Source organism: Lagenorhynchus albirostris, chromosome 18 (genome assembly GCF_949774975.1).
Source record: "Lagenorhynchus albirostris chromosome 18, mLagAlb1.1, whole genome shotgun sequence".
Taxonomy (NCBI): domain Eukaryota; kingdom Metazoa; phylum Chordata; class Mammalia; order Artiodactyla; family Delphinidae; genus Lagenorhynchus; species Lagenorhynchus albirostris.
In genome coordinates, this window is record NC_083112.1 from 64211113 (window position 1) to 64232869 (window position 21757).

The following is a 21757-nucleotide window of genomic DNA, read 5'->3' on the forward strand; positions in this document are numbered from 1 at the left end:
CTGATCTTAGAGGAAATGCTTTCAGTTTTTATGTTTAAATACATTAGTGAAATTACAAGGAAGTTTTTTCTTGAGATGTGGTATCCAGAATATCATGCAGTTTTCTAGGTAAAGATGTTATCTTGAAAACACTCCGAAACAGAATCAGCTGTGAAAGTGAATTACATATTCAGGTGCTAAATCTACCACACTCAGGTCATAAGGTTCTGAACATCATTAAACTTTTCAGAATTAGATATGAAACAAGGACTCAGGTTTGAGAAGAGGGGCTTCTAATATCTCCAGTCAAACTATCTGAAAGAAAACCCCAGATTTTCATCGATTTACATAGGGTCAAAGTTAACCGGCTAATTAACAAAGTTAAATGGCTGATTAACAGGGTCAAAGTTAACATAGGGTCAAAGTTAATCGGCTGATTAACAGTTAACTCACCAAATTGTCAAAATTACCTAAATCACTGCCTTATGGAATTAACTTCAGTTGTTTCTTCACAAAACACATTTACGGTGTTATCAAAGCAGTTAGTATTAGATTGATTTGCTTGTATCTTTCCTACGAATGGAGATTAAAAGCGAGGGTGGGAGGAAACTTTTGGAGGTGATGGATATGTTCATGGCATAGATTGTGGGGTTGATTTCATGAGCGTATACTTATCTCCAACACTTCAAGTTGTTTACATTAAATATGTACAGCTTTTGAAACATCAAGCATACTTCAATAAAGTGGTTAAAGAAAAAATCATTTGGAGAGAATTGGAGAGAGGAAGTAGGATTTATTTTGATTGTTTAAAGAAAATATAGACCTTGAGCTCTCGTGTACCAAGAGCTTCATATGAGGCCATTTGTGATGGGCCAGAAGACCTAGCACAGCCTCATATTTTAAGAACTCAGCAGAAATAACTCCCCAGATGCAGATTATTCTCCTTTAGATGACTGGACCACTGCGTTTGAACGAGATTCTAAAATAAAACTGAGGCTGTGAAGTTTCTTTTTAGTTAACTCAACTGTGAAGTATGACGTGCAACAGAGAAGTGCTGAAAATAAATGAAGAGCCCAAGTAATGCCCATCTAACCTTCCCCAAACCCCCCAACGAGAGAATATTGTAAGCACCTGAGAAGCTACCCTTTTATTTTTCCCAATTACCAACACCTTCTAACTCCCCAAAGTGAAGTACTGACTCTGAACTCTGACTTGATCTTAACTATGTTCAAACTTAGTATAAAGGGAATCAAATATTCTTTGGGGTCAGGCTTAAGCTTGTGATGCACCTGTGTTGTTGATGTTCAACTGCTTTCATTGCTGGGGGATATTCTATTAGATCACACTCCACTTTCCTTCTGCAGTTGATGTGCATTTGGATTATGTCCAGTTTGCGGCCACTAGGAATTAGGTTTCTAGGAACATCCTTGAGCACGTGTATATGTTCGGAGCAGGATGAACAGATCACAGGGTGTGCATTTTGAGTAAATGCTGTCCAACTGTTTTCCAAAGGCTTTTCTTCAATATACACTTTCTTCGCACACAGATTAGTGCACAAGAGTTGCCACTACTCCATCAGCACTCAGTTCCTTGTCTCAACCTTTTTAATTTTAGCTGTTCTACCCGGTGTTTAGCGGTATCTCGTTGTGGTTTTAATTTGCATTTCCTTGGTAACTAATGAGACTGAGCACTTTTCCAGTTATTGGCCATTTGGATATTCTCTTTTCTGAAGTGCCTATTTGAGTCTCTTGTCCATTTCTCTAATTGGGCTTTCTGTGTTTTTCTTTTTTTTTTGCGTTACGTGGGCCTCTCACTGTTGTGGCCCCTCCCGCTGCGGACGCACAGGCTCAGCGGCCATGGCTCCGCGGCATGTGGGATCCTCCCGGACCAGGACACGAACCCGTGTCCCCTGCATCGGCAGGTGGACTCTCAACCACTGAGCCACCAGGGAAGCCCCTCTGTGTTTTTCTTAATGAGTTTTAGGAGTTCTTTATTTTCTATGGTACTGGTTCCCAGACTTCAGAATGCATCAGAATCATCCTTTGGCCTTGTTAAGACAGACTACTGGTCCCCACCACCAGTGTTTCTGATGCAGTAGATATGGGGTGAGACACAGAATGTGCATTTCTAACAAGTTCCCAGGTGATGCTGATACTGCTAGCCTAGTGACCATACTGTGACAATACACGTCCTACAGGTGTTTTAAATGTAGCAGCAACAGATGTTTCTTGTTAGTTTAGGGCAAAAAACAGAAAAACCAAAAACTTCAACAACTGACTACTTGGTTCAAGCTTGGGACATAAGTTAATACTTTCCCTTTATGGAAGGGGTACAACTGGGATTACTTCAGTAGCAACTGTTTAAATCTGTCTGACACCCTCCTCTCTGCATAGAGTATCTTGTGTACCTACTTAGCCAAGAAACCAGTTGATAATAGATATTTTATTATCTCGGGGAACCTCACTGGCTTTCAACAGCAAGGACATGAGTCAGTTATACCTCTAAAAATAAAAATACAGATCTCTGGAGATGAAAACATTTATTTCAATTGAATTTTGTTTCATTAAAAAAACTCTACAATGACATTAAAAAAGAAATAAAATAGAAACATATTTAACTGCCTTTAAAGACCAAATAAACCTCTAAAGACCAAATAAACACATATACATTTCAAATATTTCCACTGTTTTAACAAACCTCAATATTATCCTTGTTGTCATGTCAGTCTCCTGAAATAAGAACCATGACTATTACACAATTTACTGGACTAAACGTTAACCATATTATTTCTAAATACCAACTGCACTCAATGTATTTTGGTAGGTTTCTGAGTATGTGGTTTTTAAGGCTTAATTCTATGAGACATCTGTTTCTCTCTGTTACAGAATCCCAAAACCGGCTATCAGAAGGCATATACGTGTGTGTGTGTGTGTATAATATATATAAATATATTCCATTTGAGGGCGGTTATGCCTTATTCTGAGAGCACACGTAAAACCAGGACAGTAAAACCTTTAGTAACTTGGACACACCATATCATAGCCACCACCATCAAGGAAAGCTAAGGACCCATGGTTCAAACAAAGTACGGCAGGCCCTAGGAGGTACTGTGGCTTGTTGATCTACTGATCAGAAAGAGCTAAACAAAGTACAGTTAGTGGTCAGAAGTAAACTAACCTAGGCAGGCTCATGAAAGCGAACCTTCTTGATGCCTCCTGAGAACATACTGCATAAATACAGTCAATGTATGCAACATCTTTCTGTTTTTCTCACCAAGTCAGGAGAGCCCATGCATGTGATTTAGAAAGGATTTCAATGACGGGCAAAGCAAAAGCCTTATGTCAGCAGAGGGTCAACCGTCAATTGATGGTCAATTGAGGGTCAATTACAGTTAGCAGCATGGCCTTTTTGAAAATATCGTCAAGCTGAGTCTAAAACTGCAAGATATCATGTAGGAGCCACGAAATCTAGAAGACGATTAATGATAACACGTGTCTATCATTATCAAATCCCCTAGAAGGGCCCCTATTTTCTGAAAGCATTTTCTCTTCCATCTCTTTTAGAAAATATAATTAAATACTGACCTTCTGTATTTTAATCATTTATCTTTTTTTTGCGGGGGGGCCTCTCCTACTATAATACCACTTAAACTAAAGTGTATTTTTTGTTTTTCCTATTAGTTTTTTCTGTACTAGTTTAGCCAGAGGCTTTGGGCAGGGAATAGTGGATCCTACTTATGTTAAAGAAAGTGGTAAGGCAAAATGATAACTTCCACAGTCTTCAAGTAAATAGAATCCCTGATATAACTGGAAAGTAATATGTAATTTGGGGGCAGTAAAAAACATCTATGACAACTTTGTCTTATACCTTAGAAAATGTGCTTTGGCTCTGGAGTCTCTTTAAGGCACAAAACCTGGTAAACAGCTTTTATTGGTGGCCTGTACCTCTGATTTAGATAAGACAAAAAACACTATAACGTATAAATAACAATAATAAATCATTTTGTTAGAGCTTGAAATCATTGGGTGTAGTGGAGGAAAAAAATCCAAATAGACGAACAACTTGTATGTAAATATTTGTTGCTGGTGTAAAAAAAAAAGTAAAGTGTAGTTTACACAGTGCAAAGACTATTGGAAAAATGTCTTTGGAATAGACTTGACCTCATGGTAGAATCACAGTGCTGTCTCAAAAATTGTTAAGGCTGGGGGCTGTCCATTGGAAGCGTTCGTAACCACATGCCCATTGTGAGTAATTTCTGGATAATTCCTTTTGAAGTACACCTGAAAAAAAAAAGACAGGTATAAAAACATGTTTAAAAGTTTTAAAGTCCTCCTCCCTAAAGCAGCGCATTTCTTTTCTTGTTTTTTAAATTTATTTATTTAATTTATTTATTTTTGGCTGCACTGGGTCTTCATTGCTGCGCGCAGACTTTCTCTAGCTGCGGCGAGCGGGGGCTACTCTTTGTTGCGGTGCGCGGGCTTCTCACTGTGTTGGCTTCTCTTGTTGCGCAGCACAGGCTCTAGGTGCATGGGCTTCAGTAGTTGTGGCCTTGGGCTCAGTAGTTGTGGCTTGTGGGCTCTAGAGCACAGGCTCAGTAGTTGTGGCACACGGGCTTAGTTGCTCCGTGGCATGCGGGATCTTCCCGGACCAGGGCTCGAACCCCTGTCCCCTGGATTGCCAGGCGGATTCTTAACCACTGCGCCGCCGGGGAAGCCCCAAGCAGCGCATTTCTATGTCCACTTTTCATGTGAGGCAATCCCATCACTAGTGGAGGAACAACTGAAAAAACCAGGGACGTATTTATTCTGTGGAGGAAGTAGCCCCATTAAAACCCTCAGTGGGGCTGGGCCTAATGCCAAACAACCTGTAGATCCACTTGAGTTCTGATCATTCTGATTCACAGGTATGCTTTATCACTACATTAAACTGATAAGTGAAATCATTTTACTGACTCAAAGCCTGGCGATAAATTAAAAACAGGGTGACAAAGAGGCTGGGAAATCTAGCGTCTGCATGAGGGTTTCTCATTTTCACACACAAAATGAGCACAATAGATATGGATGTTAATATCAGGTTGCAATCCCTATATTTTATAAACTCTGATGACAAGCACTGAAACGCTGGCGTATATGTATGAAATATCCTGGCGTTTAATTTGTGCGGCAAAGCAGTTACAGGGCCTATAGAAATGTGATCTGTGGATAGTGGGATATAAGAATGAAAAGAGCATCAAAAGCTTTAACAATGACTCAACCAAGCAACTTCTCTAAAATGGAAGATGATACCAAATAATAGGACAGGTCTTTGCCAGGCCTTTGAGTTCTTGAATTCTACCAATTTCTAGCTGAACTGGAAGAGATACAGGTTTTCTGATAAATGTATAATCAGAACACAATGGAAATGAAATGCTGTCAAGATTGTCTGTTCCACAATCATCGGTTTTTAGTAGCTGTATCGTATCTCAGTTCCTTGACACATGCACAGAACAAAATGAAATAATGTCAAGTCTTGTGAGCTCTTATCTCTAAATGTGTTTGGGTGAAAAAGGACTTCAAAAGTAATTTTTTTTCCTCCAAAGAAGAATGTGAAAAGTTTTGTTTGAGTCTTTAAAACAGAAAATGTACCATCTATCTGAGGCTTGCTCGTGTCACGTGCTGGGGTGCTTAGTCATGTGAGTTCAGATCTATTTTACAAAACCTGACTCCAAGTACATTTGTGGGTGCTGTCAACAAAGTTATCATGAGAGATAGTGGACGTCACATAGGAAATGGAAAAGCTATGAGACACCCACCTTCATATTATGTGTACTTTCTTTTTCTCTTATTGCTTGCATACTTGCTACCCCCAAAACAGCACTACATATGAAATGCTGTATATTAAAATGTCACTTAAAAGGAGAAAAATAAGAATTTCTCCAAGAATGCTTGGATCCGACTGGATGAAATTTGAGGCTATTTCCATTATAATGCAAGGATTTAAAAATAAAGCTTTTGGGGGGGCTAATTGCATTTCATCCCCCTCAATTTTTTTTTAAATAGCCATACTTGTGTGGTTAGTATTTATATACTCTGTCAGTGAAAGTAAAAACAGCCAGAAGAACAGAAGGGACTTAATTTCATTTCCTACTGCCAGACAGCCACCCCTCTCCCATCGACCTGGTTGCTTTCTCCATACCCCTTTCTCAATGTAATTTTTTATTAAAAATTTTTTATTATTAGCAATTTTTAACCAAAATGGTCTTCATTTCATGGTCTGAAATACTTGGAACTGAATAATGAAAATGAGCTTCCTATGTATAAAATCCTTGATTTGACCTTTCTTTTCCTCATCTGTTGCCATGGTGTAGACTACACTCTGGCTGACAGCACAAGTGAGAGAAGGCATCTTTTTCACGGGGCGGGTTATGAAGGGAGTTGAGATGACTGAACGCTTGATAGCAGAGTCCTTGTGGATGGGTTGAGCCTGGGATGGAGAGGCCCAAACTCACCTCTCTCTCCTGGGACCACTGCTGACCTTGGAAAAATCACTTAAGCTCTCTCTGCACCAGCTGCCTCATTTGTGAAACGAGACAATGACTTACCTCATAGGAACTAATTGATAGCTACAAACTGCAGGTTGAAAACACGCTGAGCTAAGTGCTGGGTGTGATTATGATGCTGCTCAGAGACGTGGTCCCTTAAGTCCACAGAAAGCAGCAGCATCACCCAGCTTAAATGATGAAAACAAAACATCTAGGAGGCCCTTTTGTGAATCTTTTGATTTTTATCTTTATAGAAGCGCAGGGTCGTAGTTACTACACATTTTATTCAGTAAATATAGTAACCCGGGAGGCAGAAAATAGTTAAAAGATTACTAACACTTTCTAACCTGTGACTTTGAGAAGTTCCTTAGGCCCTTCTGCCTCAGTTTCTCGATCTGAGGGATAATACTACCATCTCAGAATGGCTTTAATGAGAATTAAAAGAGACAATGCCAAAAAAGTTCAAATTCTGGCCAAGCAGAACATAAGACCAGTGAGTGTTGGGTTTGAGCCTTTTCCTGTCCTTCTTTGGGTTTAGTTCATTATAGTTCCTCCAATGTAGGTTGAAACTAAGTTTAGTATTTAAACTCCAACTTGTAAACAAAGCCACCATCATGGAATCAGATCTTAGTAAAAGCAACAGAGCAATAAATGCTCCCCTGCACGGATAAAGGCCAGCAACCAATGGTTCAATGTTCAAGAGTCTGTCCATTCATTCTCCCTGAACTGCACGGCCCTAGTTCAAGCCCAGTAAACCTCAAACTCCTCATCTTTAAAGCAGGTCTAACTTTGTGGACATACTGACAGATATATTATCAAAGTTAAAGAGTGCTGGAGAGTTAGAGACGATTTCTCCTTTTAACTTGACGGAATATTGGATTTTTTTCTCCCCTTATCCTCTCAGAAATCACTCTCAACAGCAAGGATAGTGGGAGATTAAAAAGTAAGCCCAGGGCTTCCCTGGTGGCGCAGTGGTTGAGAGTCCGCCTGCCGATGCAGGGGACACGGGTTCGTGCCCCGGTCCGGGAAGATCCCACATGCCGCGGAGGGGCTGGGCCCGTGAGCCATGGCTGCTGAGCCTGCGCGTCCGGAGCCTGTGCTCCGCAACGGGAGAGGCCACAACAGTGAGAGGCCCATGTACCACAAAAAAGAAACAAAAACAAAAAAAACCAAGCAAGCCCAATATTTGATGAAATCAGGAATCATTTGAAATCACAACTGACAAAATATCTAGAAGGACTGCCTTATGCAACTGGATCCAATGGGCTCTAGCAAGACAGAGAGAAAGTACCTAAAGAGAGCAGATCTCAGCAATCATGGGAGAGCACAGTTCTCCAACTAACTGGCAAATTCTAAGGTGTCCATGAGGAATCCTATAGAATCACCATCTTTGCCTAAAGCATGAACACTGGTAAGGTCCTAGGACAAGAGAGATTCTGAAATGCAAGCAGCATTGTAACTGCCCATCTCTGAAGGCTAGGGAGGAGTACAGGCTAAATGAATATGTATTATCAATTTCTCTCTCACACTCACTCACTCTCTTTCTCTGGATCATGGGGAATGCTTCTATGTTAAGCAGAGGGAATACCCTTTAGTCTGAAACGATGTGCTAGCCACAACTATCTAGCAAATATATGGTCTTAAAAAAACGAAATTAAAAAGTGAGTAGTAGGAATAATAATAAATAAAAAAGTAATACAGAATTTGTAAAACACACAAACAAAAAATTAGGAAAAGTAACAGGATAAGCACATGATGGATGAAAGAAGTAATCACCGAACAGATGAAAATTATGAAAAAAATAATATTACATATTTAAAGAAAATGTAGTAGAATAATCAACCCGTGGAGGCAGAGATCTGAGAGTACAGGAAAACAAGGCACAGCAACAAAAGATGAAACATGAATTGACAGACGCCAAAGTGAAAAGGAAGATAAAAATGAAAACATCAAAGAAATGACAGTTCTGAAGGCTGCACAAAGATCAGTCACTACTGAACAAACAATATGAGACATGGAGGATAAAACTGAGAAAGCAAGTCTAATAATTATAAATTAATAAAAATTTAAAAAAGATTAAGGAAATAATAGCTTTATGAAACAAAGGACAATATATACATTATAGATATTTGTAAAGAGAATCCAATCAACTAAAACAAATTCAAAGGTATAATTCAAATAAACTCCCTAAAATAAAAGACTAGAAGCTAGTGACCAAGAGTCTGTGATGTTCTAGGAAAAACAAATGACTTTCAAAACAGAAGACGAATCCTCTGAGTATCCAGGAAAGATCAAGTTATGTCCAATGTGGCCTTAGACTCCTACACGTGAATAAACAACGCTGGAAGACCTTATAGCAACGATTACAACACAATAAGTGAAAGGACGTGTGATCCAAGAATATTATAACCAGAAATATAAACTGGTGATGTATCATAAAAATATTTCATATAGGTGACCCTTGAGCAACATAGGGGTTAGGGACCCTCCACATAGTCGAAAATCCAAGTATAACTTTACAGTTGCTCCTTCATATTCACAGTTTCACATCATGCATTCAACCAACTGCAGATTATGCAGTATTATAGTACATATTTACTGGAAAAAAAACACATAAGTGGACTCCTCCAATTCAAATCCCTGTTGTTCAAGGGTCAACTCTATAGACAGTAAGTCGGGGATTCTTAACTCCAATGACCCTCCTTTACGATGGTATAGAGATTTGTTTTCAACCTTTCATTTGTACTGCCACCCACAATAGTAAATACACTTAACTTTACTTTGAGTCTCAGTACAGATTCACAATCTGTATCTATATTTATGTATCCTGAAAGGAGTTTCATGAAATATTTACTATTACTATGAAAGATACATTGCTCCTTTTCTTCTATTCCATTCTTTCCTATTTCATTTCTTAAAGCATGCTGGTCATGACTGATTAAACGGATTTCTCAGCCCCACTAGTGAATCAAACCCCTAAGGTGTAAAAACACAATACCAGAGGACAAATTTTAGCCAACTAAGAGATGGAAAAAGTATCCTTTAATACAAGTAAGTAAAATAATAGAGGTTTAAGGATTTTTAAAGATATGAAGATAAACAGTAGAAGAAAAACAATTAAAATCTGATGGGAGAAGGGGGAGAGGGAAGATATGACATCATTGCTCATAATGGGGAGCCAAAAATAAGAAATAAAGTATTCTCAGAGGAAATGAAAGGAACATACATAAAACAGTGAGCAAAGAAACACAAATTACAGGCTAAAAATTTTTTTTTTAAAAAAAGAGCACTAAAAACTGACAGTATAACACGACTTAACTAAGATAAAATGTAACTATAATCTCAATAAATGTAAATGGCCTAAACTCATATATTTGGGGGGGGGGGTGCCTCACGTGCTAAGATTAAACCTCAGAGCTAAATCTAACTACATGCCATTGCAAGAGACGTATCTGTAATCTGCTATTAAAAGATAATCAGAGGAATCCCCTGGTTGTCCAGTGGTAGAGAATCCATCTTGCAATGCAGGGGACACCAGTTCGATCCCTGGTCACACAACTAAGCCTGTGCGCCACAACTACAGAGCCCATGCACCACAACTACAGAGCCCATGCACTCTGGAGCCCACACGTCACAACTAGAGAGAAGCCTGCACACACACCACAATGAAGCGAAGAGCTCACGTGTCACAGTGAAAGATCCCGCATGCCACAACTAACACCCAAAGTAGCCAATAAGTAAATAAATATTAAAAAAAAAAAAAAAAAGACTATCAAAGACTGGGACTTCCCTAGTGGTCCAGAGGAGGTTAAGACTCTGTGCTTCCACTGCAGGGGGAGCGGATTTAATCCTTGGTCAGGGAACTAAGATCCCACATGCCCCACAGCATGGCCAAAACAAAAACAAAAACAGTCAAAGACATACCAGGCAAATGAAAACAACGTGAAAAGGGGAACTCAATTTAATTATGAACCATATTGGATTTAGGGCCAAGACCATTAAAGGAATCAATGAAAGGCACTTTAAAATAGTAGAAAATATAATTCATACTGATAACAAAAGTCAAGAATATATTTGTGCACTGAAAAACATCATATCATCAAAATTATAACCACCAAAGAAAGCAGGAAGTACAAAGTGAAACTTGGTAGCATGAGACTAATTCACCTAGTCCAAGTTACATTAATCGGACCAAAATAAATAAGGATAGAGAAGAACTAAATAATGTAATTAAATAGATCTAATTAAAAATGAAGCTCTATAACTTACACAGACGATAGCCCATCTTTTTAAATACCCACAGAACACTCACAAAAATTGCCTATTTACCAGAACACAAAAAAAGTATTAAGAAATATTGTTTCTTGGGGGAAACAGGACAAACAACATTTTTTGATCATAAGGTACTGAGACTGATGAGGAAAACAGAAACAAATAAACATGAAAAACCTCCAACCCCCAGGAAGTTTTCAAGATATCCTTCTTAAATAATTTGTGGACCAAAGAGGAAAAGAAAACCAGAATCGCAGAATCTATACAAAAAACCTAACTATGATGAAAGCAATACACACCAGAACCTGTAGGATATATCTAAAACAGTATTCAGAGAAAAGTTCACAGCCTTGAAATATTTATATTAAAAAATAAGAAAAAATAAAAACAAATGCATTCAGGAAGTAAGCAACAATAAAATAAACCAAAGAAAGAAAGATAATAGAAGGTGATAAATTATAAAGAAGGATACAAATAGTAAGTGGACTAGAGCTCCTCTTGTGGGGAAATAAACATAAAACTGTAACAATTAATTAGAAGGGAAAATGAGGAGTAGGGAATGGAGAAAGCATAAATACTATGTAGCCATTAAACAGAATGAGATAACTATGCACATAGATATAATATCCAACGAAAAAAGTAAGGAAGAGCTATCGTTTGTGCTTAAAAACAGGAAGGCCACATCGGCACAAATTATTACTGAAGCACAGGACATGTCAAGAGAATAGTCAAAGATGGTGCTGGAGCTCCAACCCAGGGAAGGAGCTGTGTAATGACAGGAATGGTAAAGTGACTTAAATTTCATTTATAAAATTTTAAAACCTATTCTAAAAAAGTAAAGTTTTTGAATTTTGCAGCATTAGACACATCATTTCTTTAAGAACTGATCATTAAAAATAAAATTTAATTATTTAGAGTCTCTAATGCTACTTAGAAGAACTGTGGGTACATTTTCTTATTGGGAGATAAGGGTTGAGAATCTATAGCCTGAAAAAAAAAATGATGCAACTTTTATCTTATAAAATGCTCAATATTCACAAAGCGCTCTCTCATCTGATTCTTGTAATAAGTGCAAAGGAGCCGGGCAGTGCTGTAATCCCTGCACTACATACAGGTGAGGACCCTGAGGCTCAGAGACCTTGGGCAACATAAGAGGTCACGAGGTTGCTAAGTGCCTCCTGCACTATTCAAACCAGTCCAGGGTCCTAGATCTAGGATATTAGGATTTCATAATTTTGGGGTTGTATCTGGTGATAAAACGAATAGATAAAATGAAACCTCTGTTACACACTGGCAACAAAGAAACTTCACAAAAGCCTCAATCAGGTGTGCTGATCACAGAAGAAAATGAATGATAGGCGTTTATCCTTTGTTATGGGATGAACTGTGTCCCCTCCAATTTTTACTTTTTGGTCTGTGTTGGGTCTTTGTTGCTGCACGCGGGCTTTCTCTAGTTGCGGCGAGTGGGGGCTACTCTCAGTTGTGGTGCACGGGCTTCTCATTGTGGTGGCTTCTCTTGTTGCGGAGCACGGGCCCTAGGCATTCCGGCTTCAGTAGCTGTGGCACGAGGGCTCAGCAGTTGTGGCACACGGGCTTAGTTGCTCTGCGGCATGTGGGATCTTCCTGGACCAGGGCTCGAACACGTGTCCCCTGCATCGGCAGGTGGATTCTTAACCACGGCGCCACCAGGGAAGCTCCCCCTCCAATTTTATATGTTCAAGTCCTAAACCCACCAGTTGTTCAGAATGTGACTATATTTGGAGATAGGGTCTTTATAAAGGCGATTCAGTTAAAATGAAGTCATATAAGTGGCCCCTAATCTAATATGACTGGAGTCCTTATAAGAAGAGGCCATTAGGACACAGGCACACACAGACGAAAGATCATGTTTCTTTCTTTTTTCTCTTTCAAAGAGAAAAAAATGGCATCTACAAGCCAAGGAGAGAGGCCTCAGAGGAAATCAATCCTGCCTATACCTTGACCTCAGACTTCCAGTCTCCAGGGCTGTGAGAAAATCAGTTTCTGTTAAGGTGCCTACTCTGTGGTACTTTGTATGGCAGCCCTAGCAAACTAATGTACCCTTCAGCTTTATGTATCTGAAAGGTACTTTCTCTATTTCCTGGATCATCTAAAAGGGTCAGTCAGACAGTGACTCAGCTTGCGCGCACCATTTTCAGAGAATCAACTACGTAGTCAGGAAAACATGACTTGGATGCACGTTTTCCCAGATGCTGAGTTTTCTTTTCAAATGAATGAATTCTGTTCTGTTAAGAGTGAAAAGCTTGTTGACTTAGGCTAATCCTCCCGGTGTCACAGCTCTGAACGATGCTCTGAACGGTATCTGATGCTTGCACATTTAAAAATTTGACAACCTGACAGCTTGTTCTCCTAAGAGGATCAAGCATATGTAGAAATAACGTCAAGATGATACTCAACTGAGATGAGAATCAGGATAGGTTATTTTGTTATGTCTTTCCGAAGAAGTGACCTGAGCCAGTGGCAGGACTGAAATCTAAGAGTGATGTTCCGTCTCCTTGTGAACTTGGGTGACTGGCCCTGCCTTGGCTACCACATGAAAGGAGCAGCGTTCTCAGGCTCGACACAGAGCAGAGTACCTAGGGCGGAACTCAGCCTCCCCCACCAATTCACCCCCTGCGCTCCCTGGACCAGTTCTGTGACCTTAGGTGAGCCCTGGACCCAGTCTCCTCATCCATGACGGGGGATAAAAAAGGACCGTGATGAGGATTAAGTGCAATCATACATGTGAGAAGTATGTAAAATAAATTATAAAGAACTACACAAATGTAACTTACCACTGATATTGTTTAAGTACATGCAGGATTACTAGACCATGAATCAAAAGATATCTAATTCTATGACCTATGTCTATTTTTCTATGTATGTTACACTTGATTTAAAACATTTACTGGAAGAAAAGATTTCTAATCCTGTGTCTGCTGCATGGTAGCATCATCACTACTTGTATATATATGGACACTTCCTTCTAAGGGGGGCTTTAGCTTCCTTGCCTGTAAAATGAAGGTGTTGAACTTATGTACCTACCTAAATGCTGTGATCTATTTCTCACTGCTCAATGTTTGATAATATAAAATCATTACCTATTTTTTAAGTGGAGACTTTTGACTCATACGTGAGGACATGTGTCTGATGTGAAACGCCTAAGGTCAAAGGAAAAAAGGGTTTGTGAGATTCCTGGCTGTTCTGTGACTTAGGTTATATAGGGAATCCCAAATAATTACTGGATGTTAGGAGGGAAGCTCTGACTGGGAGACACTCTAGAGGATGAAAGCGCTCTGTGAATTTCATGCATTAAAAAATATAGGGCTCCAAGTGCAACTTCTCTCTATTTACATACAATGTAAGTACTTATGAAAAGTTCAGAATACAATCTTCCCTGATCCCTAAACTCTTCCGCCAGCTCTGTGACCCAGCACAACTTCCTACATTATGAACAGTGGAAGGTACCGCTCTTCATTTCTAAGGAGGAGGAATGAGATAAAACAATGACAGAGAATTCAGGCCACATTTCAGATAAATGTTTCATATAGAATTACTTAGATACTGGGACATGTTTTCTTTTCCCGTTTTTTTGGTTTTGTTTTGTTTGTTTGTTTGCTTGTTTAGGTTGTGGCTCATGGGATCTTCATTGTGGCATGCAGACTCTTAGTTGCGGCATCCTAGGCTTCTTAGTTGTGGCATTCGGATTCCTTAGTTGCAGCATGCGTGTGGGATCTAGTTCCCCAACCAGGGATCAAACCTGGTCGGCCCCTGCAGGCCGTTCCCGGGGCCCCTGCATTGGGAATGCAGAGTCTTACCCACTGGACCACCAGGGAAATGCTGCAACTGGCAACTGTTGAATACAGTACTCTGTATATGCCTATGATGTCCAATTGGTTAACTGACTATTCAGATCCTCTGTATCCTGACCTAGTTTTCTTCCTGCTCCATTAATCTGATAGAAAGTTGTTTTCATGCCTCCCACTGATTGTGGATTTTCCTATTTCTCCTTGCGGCTTTATCCATTTTTGCCCTTCTTTTTAAAAAATAAGCTATTTTACTATTTTGAAGTCTTACAATGGGAGCATACAAATTTCTAATTCTATCTCTTGTTGGTAACATTATGGGACGTTTTCTTTAAGAGATATTTTAATTACTGCAAGAGTACTTTTATTCAACTTACAAGTGAAAATCTGGGAAATGCAGAAAAGTATAAAGAAGGAAAAATGCACCCATAATTTAACACCCGGAGGTAAAGTTTTGACGGAAAGCCTCATGACATACATCCCGAGGCCTCAGCCCACCCCAACCCACCCATCAAAAAGGGCAAGAAGAGCAGACCTTTCTTCTCGCCCTCTATCCTTCCATCAATCCCACTCCTATCTTATTCCAGAGAGAATTACAGCTGGCTGCATGACAGTGGCTAAGTCCCTTACCAGACCTCAGTTACCACATTTGTACTATGAGATACTACAACCTCACCTTTGTTAGACAGATACCACGTGACCTGAATGCTACTCATCAAGCACCTTTCTCACACCATGTACAGTGCTTAGGGCTTCCACACACCTCATCTGTGAAAACGCTTTGTAAACCTTCAAGCGCCATTCAGACTACAGTGTTGGGGTTACTGTGAATTCTTAATTTATCCTGATGACAATTTCATCTTCTAGAAAGAAGAGGAAGCATAGGGAGGCAACCAGACCTACTTCTAAACAACGAAGAATTAGGGAGAAAGTGACAGTATCACGTAGGAGTTTTCTTTACAGTTAGAAGCCAGAAGAGACCTACACCTTTCCCTGGTAGATCTTTCTAGACCCAATTCATAATATTCCACTCCAATTCTTCTTCTCAAACTCTCGAATCTCCTGCATGTTCCCTGACGGCATTTGCATCATAAATGTGCTGAGCGCCAATCGTAAGAACGTGAAGGGTCTGCAAAATGAGCGTTCTGTGCTCTGTGAGATCTGACCCCGGAGGCCAAACACGTGGAAGCTCCAATCCGAAATCTCTCTCTCGTGCGCACGTGTGTGCACACGTGGGCGCACACACGTCCTGCATCCTGCCCCCACCAGTTCTGCAGATTCTCAGCAGACGTGTCCTCCCCCTGCAATGTACTCTTAAGGTGCAGTCACGAAGCTTTGTCTCTGGAGGCTTATAATTGAAAAGGGCACAGAGTGCTTGTTACCAGACCCCTGGTGCCAGATCCTGAGGAGTGAACCCTGGAGACGAACCTTAATTACAACTCCCTGCAGCGGGCTCACCTGTTTTGCTGTTTCAGTGACGGCAGCGGCCTCGGCCTTGCCCAGTTGTTGCACCATCTTGTAAAATAGGCCGTCTCTATTTTGTAGCAAAACATATGGCTCATCATATTCTTTCAGTCTCCCTGAATCCAAAACCTGTTAATCAGCAGAAAGAAGCCCATTAGCACACAATGTTTTGCAGTAACATATTATAACTCAGATAATATTTCCGAAAGGGGTAAGACAGCGAGAATAGAATCTATTTGGGTGGTAGGCCTGGCTGGTGTTTAAACGGTTTGATTACCCTGTTTTACCAGGCAGACAAAGGCCTAACTCGACCTTTTATTATTATAATGTTATAGGAAGAAAATGAAAGTTTTCGACTATGATTAGGGGCACTCAGCAGTACGTGGCATTTTATATTCTGCCCAGGGCATTTGCGGTTGTTATCATTAGTTAGTGCTTTTAGCTCTCAGACTCTTGAGCTTTGAGGGCTATTTATACAGATACACAGAGCTGGGAAATTTCTTGATTCAAGGAAATCAAACTCAATTTAGCAAAAAATTAGGGTGATGTCATAGAAACTGATGGAGGAGAGCAAATGAACTCCCGAGTTGGTTTCACAGAATCTGAGCAATTTTGGGGACACAAAGTAAATGCTTCCGGAATTTCCTTAGGGCCCTGGAATATTTCAGCTAAGTGGGGATAGAATCTTTTGCCAGAGAGGTTAAGGTGCTTCTTGAAGTTAGCTTTGGTAGTAGCTTATCCTCCTGAGAGTGAAAAGCTGGCAATAAGAGTGGCTACCTAAACAGCTTTAGCAGGATTGCTCTGCACAGAAGAAAATCTCCAGAAATCCAATTTTCTCTTTGGATAAGTCTAAAGACGCAATTAAGAAACTGAGCTCCAAATTCCAGTGATCACGGCCTGCACAGCACACGGGGGCAGCCCAATCTGAATTACCAAGGATCTGAATCTGTTTCCACAAATTATCTTTCCTTGCTTCTTGTTCTTTCTTCAGCTGCCTTCCTTTCACCCATTTTATTGCTCATTAATATGTCCACTAATTGGAAACTGAAAGGAAGAGGAAAGGGCTCTTAACTCTGCCTTTCTACTTATTAGTGGCTTTGGTTAATGGTTTCAGAGGGAAAAAAAAGAATCCGAAATAATTGGCCCAAATGACATACCTAGGAAAACAGTTTTGATGTTAAGTGGTACTTAGTTCTTCATTTAGATCATATTTAGAGTAAATGTATCGTAAGAGAATACGATGAAACTCTAAGCAGGACACAGGTTGTTCTTCCACATCTAGGTATTAACAGTTAATTTGGTCCCAGGGTATTCAATCGGAAACATTTATTAACTCTCATAAAGGCCATTTCCCTGTTAAACTTTTACTGCTAAGAATCACTGCTAACAGCGGGTCTCTCAAAAGAGTTTAAGAATAACTGAATCTGTTACATCCACGTAATTACTAAAATGTCGTATAATTTGGCATGCCAATTTAGATGCCCTGAATGTGTAATTTTACTTATGCGTAGCATTATAGAGCATAACCATTCCTCCTGATGGTGAAGAAGAAAAAAATGCAATTTTAAAACATAGGTCTCTCTCATGCCAAAGACAAAGTAAATAATTATATCAAATTACTTCACACAACAAAGAATTTTCCATTCTTCAAAAGCAACAACTTTTAAAAATCACCACTTCAGAGTTGGTGGAAATGAGTTCTCTGACTATAAAGACTTTATATATTTTTTAGGGGAAGTATTATTAATATTTTGTCCTTGTCCAACTTTCTAGTTTATTTACTAAAATTTGAATGAATAGCAAATCTTTTCATTTCCTTTCATATTGTCTAAAATACATGATTCCACTGAGATGAGTAGTTCTCAGGATTGACTAATATCTAAGAAAGGCAAAGGCAGAAAAACATTAACACTCTCAAAAAACAATAGGATCAACAATGTAAATGGCAGAAAGATCTATTTTGACCCTTATAAGCATAAGCAACGTAATAACTACGCATAAGGACAGTTTTCAGATTTTTTTTGTCGGGGGTGATAAATAGTTTCTGGTTTTCATTCATCTGGGAAAACATTACTAAAAAGAGGTCTGAGTTGAGGAAGAAAGGCAAAGAATATTAAACCGTAAGACTGTCTATAAACAGAAGAGGTGGAATCCAAGTTTCCTGGCCCTGGTGTTGGTTCTTCATCATCCATTTCCAAAGAATTCTCTAACTGCAGACAGGGAAAATGTTGAACACAGGCAACAATATTGTTCGAGCAACTGCAGATTTTCACATGCTTCCTTTGCTCACACTTTTGGGGAGAATGCACAGTGATATGAAGACTGGAGTGTGCAGGGACTGGAGGGAAAAGCTGTGCTATTGGCTGAAGAGAAAACAGGTCACAAGCAACCAGCTAATCCTAAAAACTACAGGAAGAAGCCTTTAATGTAGAGATAGTTGTTGAGTCTTAGGAGGAAGAGGATTTCTGATTTGTCTGTCTTGCTCCACTGTTTTGTGGCAACAGAGAAAGTAAGGAAGATTCCATTAGCTGTCATTATGACTCCATCATGTTGAATAAACTTAAACTTGAGAGAACATCTTTGCAAAATAGAATTTTTAGCCTGACACATTAATGGTGCTTAATGAACCCAAACTGGGTAAATCCATTTGGAGAGCCAACACATAAACACAGCTATTAATTAGGTCACAGTTGTTTCCCAACAAGCCTTTTGCTTAATTTACTTACAGTAAACAAAACCATATCCATCCGACTTTGTGCAGAAGTATTCACCAGTGCAACAAAATGTAATTATTACACCTTAAGCACTTGTAATTACGTGACTTTATGGTGATAACTCTGTTGGTTAGGCCCTTCATTAGCATCTGTCACTTCCCCAGCCGCTCCCCGAGGCTGGCCACCCCCCCTCTGGAACATCAGGATATGCAGCAGATTGACTTGTCTTTATGCCCTTAAAGCTTTAGGAACAGACAATCACTGGCTTTCTGAAAAGCAAACAGGAAGAGGCATCCCTCGCAGATTTTGGGGGTTCCGTTCCTGAACACCACAAAGATATGAATATCACAATAAATTGGTTCACATGAATTTTCTGGTTTCCCAGGGCATACAGAAGTTATGTTTATACTACATGGTAGCCTATCAAGTGTACAATAGCATTATGACCGAGAAAACAATATACACACCTTCATTTAAAAATGCTTTATTGCTAAAAAACGCTAACCATCATCTGAGCCTTCAGCAAGGCATAGTAGTTAACACCAGAGATCACTGATCACAGATCGCCAAAACAAATGTAATGACAGTGAAAACAGTGAATGTGAAATAGTGCTGAGAATTACCAAAATGTGACACAGAGACATGGAGTGAGCACATGTGTTGGAAAAATGGCGCCGATAGACTTTCTTGCCTTAGGGTTGCCACAGGCCATGTGCTTCACAGATGTTGTAAAAAATGCAACATCTGAGAAGCACAATTAAACAAGGTATGCCCCTATTTCTAAATCAAGCAAGCAAAAAAAAAATTGCCACAAAAATCAAAGGTGTGGGAAAGAACATCATTTATGAGATTTTTGCAAGAGTGAAAGCCAGCTGGTAATCAGGAGCTCCAGAACAACATAAAAGGTTTACGCCTAGGGTGGGTGGACCACAGAGGACAAGTCCCCAGCTCTGAAGCTAGGGGATGCACGTCTCCTGGGTCCCCTGAGGTCTAAGGAGTCAGCAACCGCAACCAGCTTGGACCAAGATGTAAACAAGTGGCCATGTGTACATTTCCTGGTGGGACCTCCCTGCAACATCACCGACGACCCTGACCAGGGAGCCCTAAACTGAAGGTCTCCCAACACAGGCGTGCGAAGGGCAGCTCCACGGTGAGGGGCAAGGTCCACCACAGAAGACAATGTTGGTCATCAAGAAGGTGACAGGTTCCGATGAGAACCCTTGCACTTCCCTTCTCCCAATGGACTCCTTCTTCCCCATTCACTCAGATGGTCAGGCCAGAAACCAGCATCGACTCCTCTCTCTTCCCTCGGATCCCACGTTCGATCCATCACACAGTTCACTTGGCTCCGTTTTTTCGTCTACCACAAATCCAACCATCTCACCATTTCCACTGCTAGCACCTTAGTCTAAGCCACCAATATCAAAAGAGAGGGCAAAATTATGAGAGAGTGAAAACCGCATTTGGAGAACTGAAAGACCATCAGTGTGGTTTTAGCTCTAAAGGAAAGAGCACAGTGAGACAAAACTAGAAAGGTGGGGAGGGGCCGAGCTGTAAACCACTTTGTAAAACCATGTTAAGGATTTGTTCAGAAAAACTGAGAGAAAAATTTGAGACTCTAGAAATTTACCAGAATATACTGGTACATAAAGCATTAAACAAATGGACATATTTTGATAACGGCAACAAAGCTGATTGGCTAAGGTGATACAGATGTTCACACCTGTGGATCAAGTGCTGATGGATAAGATTTAGGAGTGACCAGCTGACATGTCTGCAAATTCTGTCCCTTCTCACTGTTTCTTTAACCCATCTTATATTCCATGGTGACAGTATTTCTAATAATTAGACAATAAAAGAAACCAGCTACCATAAATGCTGTAATACCAAAAACCAAAAATTGATCTCCAGGTTACATTTAGGAGCAATGATTAAATTCAGTGGATCCCCCAACTGAACTGGATGGAGATCAAGCCACCATTCTGCTGCTGCCTCGAAATACTGACAAAGGGCTTGAAATAGGTAAACTACACAGCATCATTCATTTCTTGTGGAAGAAAGGTGCTTTGAGGGACAGTCTGGAAAATACAATGCTGAGACACGAGACCAACAAATTGAAAAGTAAAGAACAGAAATAAAAGGATACCTTTCCAGTTGGCATTCAAGAACACAAAATGAGGGACTAAGGCTGATCCAGGCTAAACAATGTTCCTGGTTTCCAAGTGTCACTGTCCTGCCATCTTGGAATGTCACCTGGTCCCGCACAGAAGACTGCAGGTGGGGCCTGCTTCCTACTGTGATGTGCTAGTCCAGATGACCAGACACACTGCTTGGAGCCCAGAGCATCCCTTTGGTTGGGGATGCCCCACTCCTGTCGTCTGCCTCCCCAGAGCTCATTTCTGTGCACGTCCAGCTCGGCGGAGTGAGGCTAACGGCGCTGCTTCAGTGCTGACAGACTGGTCAGTTCCCCCACTGAGGACCCCACCTGACAATGCACGTGAAGTAGCGTGGGAGGTGACATTCCAGAAACGGCCCAAGAAGTCAAAAGGGACACCTCCATTATCACTGGACACAAGGGACTTTGGGCATTACTGACCGTATATTACTATCTTAGTACGGACCATCAAAATCACTAGTTAACTGCATCTGTTGCCTCTTAGGACTTGTGCAGGCTTTCTTTATCTATTTACTTCATCACTAATCAGCATCACTGGATATGGTGGTACCTTGTGACAACAGTTATCATCTGTAAGATGAGTAGAACCAGCTCATTGCCACAGGCTGGGGGTTAGCCTGAAAATAACTTGCATTCTTTTGGGCTTATTTGCAGTCAAAGGTTTTTCCTTTGAGGGATGATTATCTTATCATTTTATAAAGCCACACCCTAAGATATATTGACACTCAACAAGCAAGAGAGGGAAAGGACAAAGAGAGAGAAAAGTAAAAGAGGGAGGAAGGAAGGAAATAAAGCGAAATAAATAAAC

General features: G+C 40.2%; 1 protein-coding gene across 1 annotated transcript in view; it reads right to left on the reverse strand.

Moving 5' to 3' along the window:
• Positions 1-2503: 2503 nt before the first annotated feature.
• The window catches only part of ABCC4 (ATP binding cassette subfamily C member 4), a 220749-nt gene continuing 201495 nt past the window's right edge, over positions 2504-21757 (reverse strand). The window contains exons 30-31 of the mRNA XM_060128752.1: positions 16054-16188; positions 2504-4259 (exon numbers count right to left, since the gene is read on the reverse strand). Coding sequence (XP_059984735.1) covers positions 4152-4259; positions 16054-16188 — 243 coding nt within the window. The 3' untranslated portion in view covers positions 2504-4151. The remainder of the gene's footprint in view (positions 4260-16053; positions 16189-21757) is intronic.